Genomic DNA, 11,457 nt, shown 5'->3' with positions numbered 1-11,457 from the left:
TGCTGAGCCATTTCTCCAGCCTGGTCCTAACTCTTGCAATGGATCCATCATCCAAGTCCAAAATATACTTCTAACTATGAGACCTATTTGTCTCACTAAGCCATTATCTTTTAGAAAAGGTTGCACTACATAGCCATTTCATTCTGTAACCTCCTCCTCTGTTCTATTGAGGCCATCTCCACTTAGGTTACTTTGGCCTAGTTATAAATAAAAAAAAAGTTCTAATGCTACTGAATTCTTTAAAAAAACTTTACTGTGTGTGCAGGTGCATGCAAGTGGAGGTAGATCAGCTTTCAGGAGTCTATTCTTTCCTTTCACTCTAAGTCCTGGGAATTGAACTCAGGTCACCAGGCTTGACAACTGAACCATTTCACCAGCCCCTCACCCAAGTCTGAGGAGTCCATAAAACCCAATTTCAGTAACCTTGAGCTTAAAATTAATTTTTGTGTATGGGTGCCTTTCATGGCTTTCCAGGTTTTTCATGCCTGGCCCTTTTAGAGGCTAAAAGAGAGCAGTGTCCACCAAGACTGGAGTTACACACAGTTGTGAACTACCATGTGGGTGCCAAGAATAGAATCCAGGTCCTCTGGAAGAACAGCCAGTGCTCTTAACTACTGAACTGTGTCCCTGCAGCCCAGAACTTATTACCCAGCAAATAATATTCAAAATGCCTCAAACATTATTTAAAAAGGTATGCCTGTTTTAAGCACAAGAAAATTAAAGTAGAATGATACAACATTACAGATCTATGGTGGTTTGAATAAGAATGGCCCCCATAGGTTCATATATTTGAGTGCTTAATCACCAGAATGGACTATTTGAAAGGGTTAGGAGGTGTGGCCTTGATGGAGGAAGTGTCACTGGGCTGGGCTTGGACGTTGCTCTCTTTTGTAAGAGCTGCCTTGGTCATATGCCTCTTCACAGAACATGACCAACAGGAACTAAGACGATATCCAAGGCTACATGGTGGCAGAACCATGATTTAAGTTTAGTTTAGGTATACAATTTACACTTAAGACTTCATAGTAAATAGCTTTCTCCAGTTAAAGTAAACAATACAAAAATATATGGTATAACTTTATTTCTTCCAGTTTGTTTCCATCACAATAAAAATAACACAACTTTACAAAAATAAATTTTTATTAAAAGCAGTAAAGTCTGAGCAGGAAGACAGTACAAAGAATGTAAACAATGTAAACATCACTACATTCAGCTCAGCCTGATCGAACGCTGAAAAACAAGTCTAAATGCTCTATGTGCCCTTACTAGCAACATACATTAATTCTATTTTACACAAACAACATATTCTAATTTTTACTAGGAAAAAATAGTTTATCGAAGTCGATCCCAACGCCAAATGCTGGCATCATCGCAAACAGCTATGAGGATGCTGCTATCCCTGCTAAAACTGGTTTGTCGAATAGCAGCGCCACATTTATGATGGGTCAGTGTTGTGCATCTAGGGGAAAACATGACAAGAATTAAACAGCACACAGAACAGCATTTACCTTAAAGAGTGAAGGAGAAAAAGTGTAGTTTAAAACCAACTTATCTTCATTAAGAATTCATTCTTAAATTTCATCATGCTTTGATATATTTATCTTGTCATTGCAGTATAAATAACAGTTAATTAAAATATTAAAAAAAATGAAATTAGGCTATGACACAGTTCAGTGGTAATGTACTTGCCTAGCATGTGTAAGGAGGGCCCTGAGTTTGACCCCCAGCACCACAAAATTTAACGGATTTAAGAATGGTACAAGGTGGCTACAATTTAGAACATTTTAGAAATTTCTATACTTACTTGGCTTTATGAGGATCTTCTACTTCTAAATCCCAAACATACAGTTTGCCAACCTGATTGCCCAATGCAAGCATCTGTGTAAACAGAATTGAAAACATAAAATTATCACAGCACCAGGCTCTAGGGTATTCCAGTAATCCTAGGACAGCTTCCTTGCTTAGAGAAGCCGAAGCTCCAGCGGAGACGGCCCATCTGACTAACTTTTGCATCTATGTTACTGATTTATAGGAAAAAGTAAGAATAATATTTCCCTGGAATCTTGAAAACGTAAGGCTCTGAGACATTTATTTCATGGATGGCAGTATGGTACTTTTCCTCACCCTCAGAGAGTTACAGAAAGAGTGAGGACCCTCTTTCAAAGCTCTGGTAGAGAATGCTCAGTTAATCTGACAAAACTGCAGCAGGGGATTCCTTTAACACTTTATATTTAGTTATTTTACCCTCCATGCTGATTTTCCTCTAAGTTTTTCTGGAAAAAAAAAAAGAGCTGTGTATGATAAAACACATTAAAACATTGTATCTTAGGAACAGGTATTAGAAAAGTAACACAGCTGACACCTAACTGCTCCTTCCTTTTGTAACATTGCAGATATGTGGAGTACCCAGATAGGTAGCCAAAGCAAGTCACAGAACTGGTACAACCAAAGCTCAAAGGATGAGGAGGAAGACAGGGCAGGAAAGGCTAGAATTATAGTGTTTCAGAAGACAATTCCAAATGTAAAATTATGTGCTACCTTTTGCCAGAAATCCATAGAAAACCTCATGTACCAAATGTCACACTGGCTGTAATCAAATCGCCCAAGAATAGTCACATTAGACTCACTAGGTTTAATTTTATCTATATCATCCTCCATTTTGCCAGGTTTCCAGCATACAATGGCATTTTCACAAGACTAAAAGAGAAATGAGAGACACATAATTAGAACTGAATTTCAAAATATAAAAATAAAACTGTTAACCATTTTAGAATAGCTCAGAGAGCATGCTTTCCAAGACTATAAACTGCTTAGCAAGTCAAGGCTTACACCTAAGGACAAGAAATCTGACTAGCAATAGAATTAAACAATTCACAAGAATTCCTCAGTTTCCCAATCCACACATAACTAAGAGTGGCTACCTTTTTAACTACTGAGGCTTTATACACTGTGTGGGGACCATATAGTAGATGCTTAGATGAGATCATAGGAAATTAGTTAGTTCACTGAAAGGACCATAGGCTATAAAGTGGCTCAGGATACTGATGTGGGGATAGGGTCTAACAGGCCATGAATTACACATTCCCTAACCTGTAACAGTGTGTCTTTTGACACTTCTACTTAAAACAATCTCCCTGTGGTCATTATTCCAAATTACTGTCTTAGCCAGTGGTCCAAATTTTTGACACACTATCTGGCCTCTAGTCGACAGAAGCCAGAGATGCTGCTAAACATCCCATCAACAACCTATCCTCCATGCCCGGCCAACCTCAACAGCACCTACATTAACAACCCTGGCCCCTTGAGTTTTTCAGGGGAGCCTATTTAGTCACAGATGGCACCCTATAGGGGTCTGCATTTAAACAGTTTAACCACAGTGCCACAGAAAGATTGAAATGGGAAGAACAAAGTTGTTCTTCTCTACCTTCTTCAGATTTAAAATTCTAATGCTAAGCAATATTTGAAGCTGCTCTTGAGAAACCATTCCTTAGGTCCTACAAGTCCATTCTCTTCACCCTTTGTAGTCATGTGCTAATTCTCTGACCTGGCTAGTAATAGATAACTGACAGCCAGGACATTACAAGGACCAACCCACAAGTTAAGAGTACCATCCCCAGTGTCAGTGAAGGTCATTAGGTAAGCAATGATAAGGAATCGCCCTCACCTCCTTTAAGGTCAGCTGAGGTCCAGTGGAAAGTCTGAATTACTACCTTCACCTGGCAAATTGCAAGGCGTCCTGAATTGCTCCCTTCCACAGCTAAGTAACTAATAAAGAAAGCCTGCTAACAAGAGAGGATCCTAAGATCCAAGGGCTAGCTTAGTGGAAGAGTGCTTGTCTAGCAGAGTGTTGAGGCCCTAGAGCTGATATCCACCAAATGACAAATGACAACCGAAAAAATCAAATGACTGGATGAATGACCAAAAGGAAGTTTCTAGAGTCTAATAATACTGAAACATTCAGTTCCAGTAAAAATGTAACTGTGATACCTAATCTTGACTACCAACTTACTTTGTGGGACTTAATCACTATGGAAACAAAAACTCCCACATGTCTACCAGAGGCTTTCTAGATTAGGTGACTGAGATGGGAAGACCCTCCCAGTATGTGGGGGCACCAATCCACAGTCTGGAATCCTGGACTGAATAAAAAGCAGAGTGAACAGGCAGCAGAATTCACTGCTGTTTCTGAACAAGAATGCATGCAACTAGCTCCCTCACACACCTTTCTGCCAGGTCTTCCATACCATGAAACTGTCCATCAAACTGGAGCCAAAATAAACTCTTTTTTTTTTGTTTGTTTTTTGTTTTTTTTCGAGACAGGGTTTCTCTGTGTAGCTGGCTGTCCTGGAACTCACTCTGTAGACCAGGCTGGCCTCGAACTCAGAAATCCGCCTGCCTCTGCCTCCCAAGTGCTGGGATTAAAGGCGTGCGCCACCACTGCCCAGCCAAAATAAACTCTTAAATTGCCTTGCCAGGCACTCTGTCTCACTACAAATTAACTAATGAAGTAAACACAATGAAAACTTAATTGACAGGCTCAATGAGAAAACTGGAGAATCAACGATATTATCCAACAAAAAAGAAACAGATGGAGGAGGAAGACAGTCATTTCAGGGGCCAAGGGACAAAATCTGTGACAAAAATCTCAGTATTAGAGTAGCGATAAAATAAGACCAGCACTGTGTGTCAAAAATATCTAATATATTAATGAGAATTAGTGTCTCAAAATGAGGGAAGAAAACAATATCATTTGTGTTATAGTTCAAAGTATGATATACAGTATTTCTCTAACATACAATTTACTACAGATTCAGATCAATGAACTACAAATAAGTTAAATCAAATCACACTCAAACCTCAAACTAAAACAGAGTCCTATTCAATCTGAAAACTAAAGGAAAAACCTTGAAAGCAGATAAGACAGAAGAACCTACTTACAGTAATACAGAAAAAGGTTCAGGGTGTGTGTGTTTGTGTGTGTGTGAGGTTAATGACAGAATATTCCACAATAGAAGCTATGCAGGCCAGAGAAAGGGCAAATATTTTTCAAGTATTGGGGGAGGGGTGACATTGTAAAGCCAGAAATATGTATTTAATGAATATATTCTTTTAGAGTAAAGAGAAAACTGAAGAAAAAACAAGAGAATGTCACTAGTAGACTTTAAATGAACGGTTGCAGAAATTTTCCTGGACAGAAAGAAAATGGCTTAGGATGGCACCCTGAAATTAGGAAGGAAAAAGCAAAGGGAGTAAATGTGATGTTTACTTTCCTAATTTATGTCACTGCAAAAATTACACTATCCAACATGGCTCTCAGCTATAAGTGAAATACTTAAGACAATTAGATCGTAAACTGGGGGCAAAACAATGACAAGGAAAGGTCCTGCACTTCCTTTGATTACCAATATGCCAACATATGGTAGCCTGAAAAGTTACATATTCCAAATATGACATTTGGGCTGGTGAGATGGCTCAGTGGTTAAGAGCACTGACTGTTCTTCTGAAGGTCATGAGTTCAGATCCCAGCAACCACATGGTGGCTCACAACCATCCGTAATGAGATCTGATGCCCTCATATGGGTATCTGAAGACACCTACAGTGTGCTTGCATAAAATAAATAAAAAGAAAGAAAAAAGAAATCGGACATCTAAAGCAAAGCAACCCCTAAAGCTGCTACACAAAGAAATACACATAACAATGCTACACATAGGCCAGCAAGATGGCGCCATAGGTAAAAGCCCTCAGTGCACAAGCCTTACAAGCCGAGTGCAATGCCCAGATTCTATGCGAAAGGAGGAAAGATCCTTGACAGTATCTTCTGACATCCACACAGTGCAGTAGCACAGACACAAGCACCTGCATGCACAGACACACATCCACATTAATAAAAGTAAGCCAAATACGCTATACATAAATAAAGAGGGGATCCTTAAAAGTGTTACATAATTTCTGTACTCTAGAGACTGTCTGAAAAGAACAGGTATGAAGTTAGCCTGGGCTATAACAAGTATAAAGCTGGCTTGGGTAGATGGTGAGACAGACACCTTGTCTCAACAAGAAGAAGGGTGTCTCAACAAAAATAATTTTAAGAGGAAGAGGAGGAGGAAAAAATAGCCCAAAGCAAAATGAACAAAATAAAAGTTCAAATAACCTATAAGAAGTACAGGGGCAAACTTAAGAGACAGATAGGATAAAGAAAATAAAATAGATTTAATGTACACCTTTTTGGGTAGCTAACAATATAAACTGGCAGAAAGGGTTTATAAAAATATGGCCCACATAAAGGGTTGGTGGCAGAACACTTGCTGAGATTCAGTCTCAGTCACTTAACACCCAAACCAAGGTAAAAGGTCGGATAACGATTGCAGAAATGAGCTGGGTATGGTGACTTGTGCCTGCAATCCCAGCACTCAGGAGGCTGAGCCAAGAGGACAGCTGAGTTTGAGGAAAGCCTGAACTACTCCACAAGTTTCTTTAACCCCAGGCCTCAGGATGCAGAAAGCAATAGAGTCATCCAAGGCCAGCCTACATAGAGTTTCAGGACAACACAAAGAAACCTTGTCTCAAAAAAGAAAAGAGAAAAGAGGAGAGAAGAGGGAGGGGATGGGAAGGAGGAGGAAAGGGGAGAGGGAAGAGAAGAGAGAGGGAGAGGGAGAGGAAGAGGGAAGATAAGAGAGGGACAGGGAGAGGAGAGGGGGAGGGGGAGAGGAGGGGGAGGGGGAGGAAGAAAGGAGGCGAAGAGGAGAAGAGAGGGGAGGCGAGGTGAGGAGGGGAGGGGAGGGGAAGGGAGAGGAGAGAGGAAAGAAAAAAAGGAGGGGAGAGGGAAGGAAGAGAGAAAGAAAACCTTACAATGTGGGGCTTGGTGGAAAATTCATAAAAAGATTTTCTTCAAAAAATCAAATTATATTTAATAAAAACTAAACATTTTCTGGCACTAGCAAGATGGCTCCATGGGTAAAAGTAGTTCCTTCTAAGCCTGATGATCCAAGTTCTATCCTTGAGACCCACACGGAGTAAGGTGAGAACTGATTCCCCAAAACTGCCCTCTAAGTTCCACCTGCACTATAACAACACACACACACACACACACACACACACACACAGAGTAAAAAAAAAAAGCCACTTTCTTAGCCAAAAGCCCTAATAAGGACATGAAAAGATTAGCCACTGGCTGGAAGAAAATATTTGCATATTTCTGACAGAGATGTATATTTAGAATATATAAAGAACATTCAGAATTCAACAATAAAAATAAACAAAAAGCCTAATCCATTAGAAAACCAGCTAAAGATTCAAAGAAATAACCCTAAAAGGACATGGATGGTGTGATGGCTATACTTGATTGTCAACTTGACTAGCTGGAATTAACTAAAACCCAAATGGCTGGGCATGCCTGTGAGGGATTTTTTTTTTCACTCTCAAATCATTTGAAGCAGAAATTCTAATTAGAATCTTTGAGGTGGGAAGATCCATCTTAATCTGGGTGATATCTTATGCTAGCAGCCCACATAAAGGACAAAGAAGAAGGATGGATTCTTTGCTTGCTTGCTCCTGACAGCAAGTCCATTCCTTCACTGGCATTCTTTGAAATTGTGATGTGTACTTAAGATCAGCTGAGGTATCTAGCCTTGTGTACTAAACAACTACTGGATTCTTGGACCTTTCATTCATTAGCAGCCAGGGTTGGGTTAGCTAGACCACAGCCGGAAGCCATTCTAATAAATTCCATATATATATATTCATTCTATAAGTTCTGTTCCTCTAGAGAACCCTAATACAGATGGTAAATAAGCACATGAAAAAAAGATGTTCAACAGCATTCCTACCAGTGAATGTAAATCAAGACCATGATGAGGTTTCACTACACATCTATTCCAACTAAAGACAATGGTAGTACTAAATGACACTAATGACAGAGACATTGCACTGTGTGTACATTGCTGGTGAAAACTGTAAAATGGCACTCTGGGTGAGTCCCAGGACAGCCAGGACTACACAGAGAAACCCTGACTCGAAACAAACAAACAAACAAACAAACAAACAAACATGGCACTCTGGAAGACAGTTTGGTAGATTCTTAAAAATTTAACCATTATTCAACAATTACTCTAAACATTTATCCTACAGAAACAAAAAGTTAAGCATACATAAAACCCTATACACAATGGTTCATCTGCAAGTGTGCTCCAAACCAGAAACAACAAACACAGTCAATAATACGGTATTAAATTAACTGTGATGAAGGTTGAGAATGACAGCATACACCTTTAATCCCAGTAGTTGGGAGGCCAAGGCTTCACTAGACTACCTCAAAATAAACAAACAAATACATAAAAAAAAAAAAAACTGAATAACTGTGACAGTACAGCAACACCATGGATACTTAGCAATGGAAAATAAGAACTACTTTACAGGCAACAACTTGGATGGATCACCAGTGAATCCTATTGAGGAAGATAAATAATCTTAAAGGCCCCCAACTATATGTAGCATTCTCGAAATAACAAAATTCATGTTACATGACAAAACAACAATGCACTAAACACACAGCATACCAGTGTTCACTGTCTAGGTTTTGAGAGCACAACAGCATAACTACTGATTTTTAACTCCAGTTCCAGGTGATCTAATGTTCTCTTCTGGCCTCTGAGGATACCAGAGACACACACACGGTACATAAACACCCATGCAGACAAAGCACTCATACCTATAAAATAAAAAAATCTACAACAACAACAATAGCAGCATACCTACTGAGAGAAAGTGGGTAATGTAATACTGACTTCTCTAAACTACCTTTAAAATTTCCTGTAGTCTATTTCATGAAGAGTTTAAGGAGGGGAAAATGAAACCACCAACAGTAAATTTAAATCGGAAAGGAAAGAAAACCATCTTGACATTCACATCAAGAAGCCAGGCAGGACTCTCCCACACTGATGAGCCTACATGTTCAGTTAACATCACCAATCACCCCTCTAGATGATCACTTGTAAAAAAACAAACTAAACAAAGCAAGACACAAGAACTGGCTGCAGACACCAAAGACTACAGGTTCAAGTACTTTCCTGAAATAGCTTCATATGTGCACATCCTCCCACATACTTTCAGTCATGATTACATTCATGAAACCCAATGCAACACGTGTATATTGTAGTTGTACTATATTTAGTCAATGACAAGAGAAGCTCATTGTACACGTTCAGTACAGATACAATTCTTTTGTTCAAATACTTCTTATCACTTATAGATTGAATTAGAAAATGTGGAATCCATGGAGACAGAGGGCTGTGTATCTATATCCACCAACAAGGTAGAGCAAACTGCAGCCTGTAAGCCAATCAACTCCAGCCACCTGTTCTTGCAAATAAGAATTTACTGGGAAAAAAAAAAATTCCTATTGGATTTAATTATTATTTTCAACATCACTGGTTCCCAGACAGCTTGCTTCTTCTCACTAGAGTGTAAAGAACATCTAGCAAACTTCTTTTTCCTTAAATATGTCGACAAATCTACCAAAATATAAGATTTTAAAAGTTTATTATCTGCTATTGATTTTAATAAATTTTATAAGTAAGTGTTTCCTGCAGAGTACACACACACACACACACACACACACAATGCAAGTACAGCTTAACTCTAGTGTTCCGTACCTTGGAAAGTATCAAATCGCCTAACCATCGCACACAATCAACATAATTCCTATGTATGTCTCTGGTAGAAAAGTCAGGAAAGTGGATTTTCTGGGAAATAAATGGCCTGAAGGAAGAATGGAAATGTAAAAGTTAAAAGAAAAAAAGTGTAGTAGGATCACACTGTTTTTTCAGTTCAGAATTTATAACTCTTGTTTATAACTCTGTATTGCTCAGTCAGGACCAAACCTAGGGCTTTACACAAATCAGGCAAGCACTCTGCCTACTGAGCCTCATCTTCCAGTTCAAGTTTTAAAATTCCACAACATAAAATATGACCACTGACTTCTATGTCCATCAACCTGTTCTCTAGAGCTAACGTACCCATTTTTTCATTTTTATTTTCTTTCATTATCAGTTTTCCAATATAATGTTTTCCTTTCCTTTTTAAATTCAGGATTCTAAGTTTGGGGTAGGTGAGATGGTAAAAGCACTTGCCACACAAGCCTGACCTGAGCTCAGTGTCGGGAATCCCTATCAGGAGGAAGATGACAAGTGACTACACAAAGTTGTCCTCTGACCTCCATTTTTGCTAAAATGTATTTGTGAGAAAATTAACAAGATATTCTGGAGCTGGTACATTCTAATCTCCGAAGTGATTCTATATTGTTTGTCTTGTTTGTCTGTCTGTCTTTCTTTCTCTGTTTAGGGGCCACAACCAAAACATCACTGTTGCTGGACAAGCACTTAACTAGAGCCACATCCCACTCTCAATTCACTTTATGTTAATTATCGAACTGTGACTGGATGAGATAATGGCCTGAGATAATCACATTTTCCTTTTCCCTCATATATAAAAACCCAGGTTAAGCTCATCACCTCAAACTCTCTCCAATTCAGAGTCTAGGATCTCCTGTTAAGATGGTATCTATGACTGAAAAACAAAACAAAACAAAAAGGTGTACACATGTGTCCATGAACGTGCATGCAGAGGTCAAAGGAGAACCTCAGGCATCTTCCTATCTCCACCTTGTTTTGGAAGCAAGATCTTTCACTGAACCTAATGCTAGCTAGCAAGCTCCATTCCCCAACCCTGAGTTTACGGTAAGTCCAAACACACCAGGCTTTTTCATGAGTGCTGGGGACCTGAAGTCAGGTCTTTCTGCCTTTATAGCAAGTGCTCTTATACATTCCACAAAGCTATGCTGACATGAATTCATAACTGTTACAATCTCAGTTGTTTTCTAATCAAATGCATATTATATTACTAGTTAAAGCCCTTTCAAAAAGATCAGGGCAACTCTGAAATGTAATTTATATTTATTTCAGAAATCTAACAACTATTTTAAAATATAAATTTACATTTGATGTTGTAAGGTAAACTAAATTCTACTAATTCATAAAAGTCAGTAAAATATGATAAATGCACACCAATGTTTACTAAAGTTTGCAAAAGTAAAAACAACCTATTAATAAACTTATTTGGAAACCTGAAAAGAAACTCTTTGCTAAAATAAAAATGCAAAGTTAACATATTTAAACATATAACGCCTATAGTGAAAATATAACACATGTATACACGTTTATAGTCAAGTATCTCTGACAACCAAGTAAGTACTAAGAAGGCAGTTACACTAAGACCTGAAGCATTTCAAAAGAGAAGCAAGCGAAGCATCTCAGTAACACAGACACTTCACCGTGCTATTATGGAACAAGACTCCACAATCTGAATATTCTATTTAATGAAGGAAACAGCATTTACAAGGAAATATCAACATCTATCTATCTATCTATCTATCTATCTATCTATCTATCTATCTATCTATC

At 38.6% G+C, this 11,457-nt stretch overlaps 1 protein-coding gene across 4 annotated transcripts in view; it reads right to left on the bottom strand.

Annotated features, from left to right (window-relative positions):
- Positions 1 to 1,066: 1,066 nt before the first annotated feature.
- Eed (embryonic ectoderm development) overlaps positions 1,067 to 11,457 on the bottom strand; it is a 28,761-nt gene continuing 18,370 nt past the window's right edge. For 2 of the 4 annotated variants that reach the window (XM_028770616.1, XM_028770617.1), the window contains exons 9-12: positions 9,652 to 9,757; positions 2,539 to 2,697; positions 1,805 to 1,878; positions 1,067 to 1,459 (exon numbers count right to left, since the gene is read on the bottom strand). In XM_028770616.1, coding sequence (XP_028626449.1) covers positions 1,333 to 1,459; positions 1,805 to 1,878; positions 2,539 to 2,697; positions 9,652 to 9,757 — 466 coding nt within the window. In that variant the 3' untranslated portion in view covers positions 1,067 to 1,332. Of the gene's footprint in view, positions 1,879 to 2,538; positions 2,698 to 9,651; positions 9,758 to 11,457 lie in introns of all 4 variants that reach the window. The other 2 variants (XM_028770618.1, XM_028770619.1) reach the window with 2 other exon arrangements.

Source organism: Grammomys surdaster, unplaced genomic scaffold, assembly GCF_004785775.1.
Source record: "Grammomys surdaster isolate TR1022 unplaced genomic scaffold, NIH_TR_1.0 203, whole genome shotgun sequence".
NCBI classification, from domain to species: domain Eukaryota; kingdom Metazoa; phylum Chordata; class Mammalia; order Rodentia; family Muridae; genus Grammomys; species Grammomys surdaster.
This window is presented reverse-complemented; position numbering and strand designations above follow the sequence as displayed.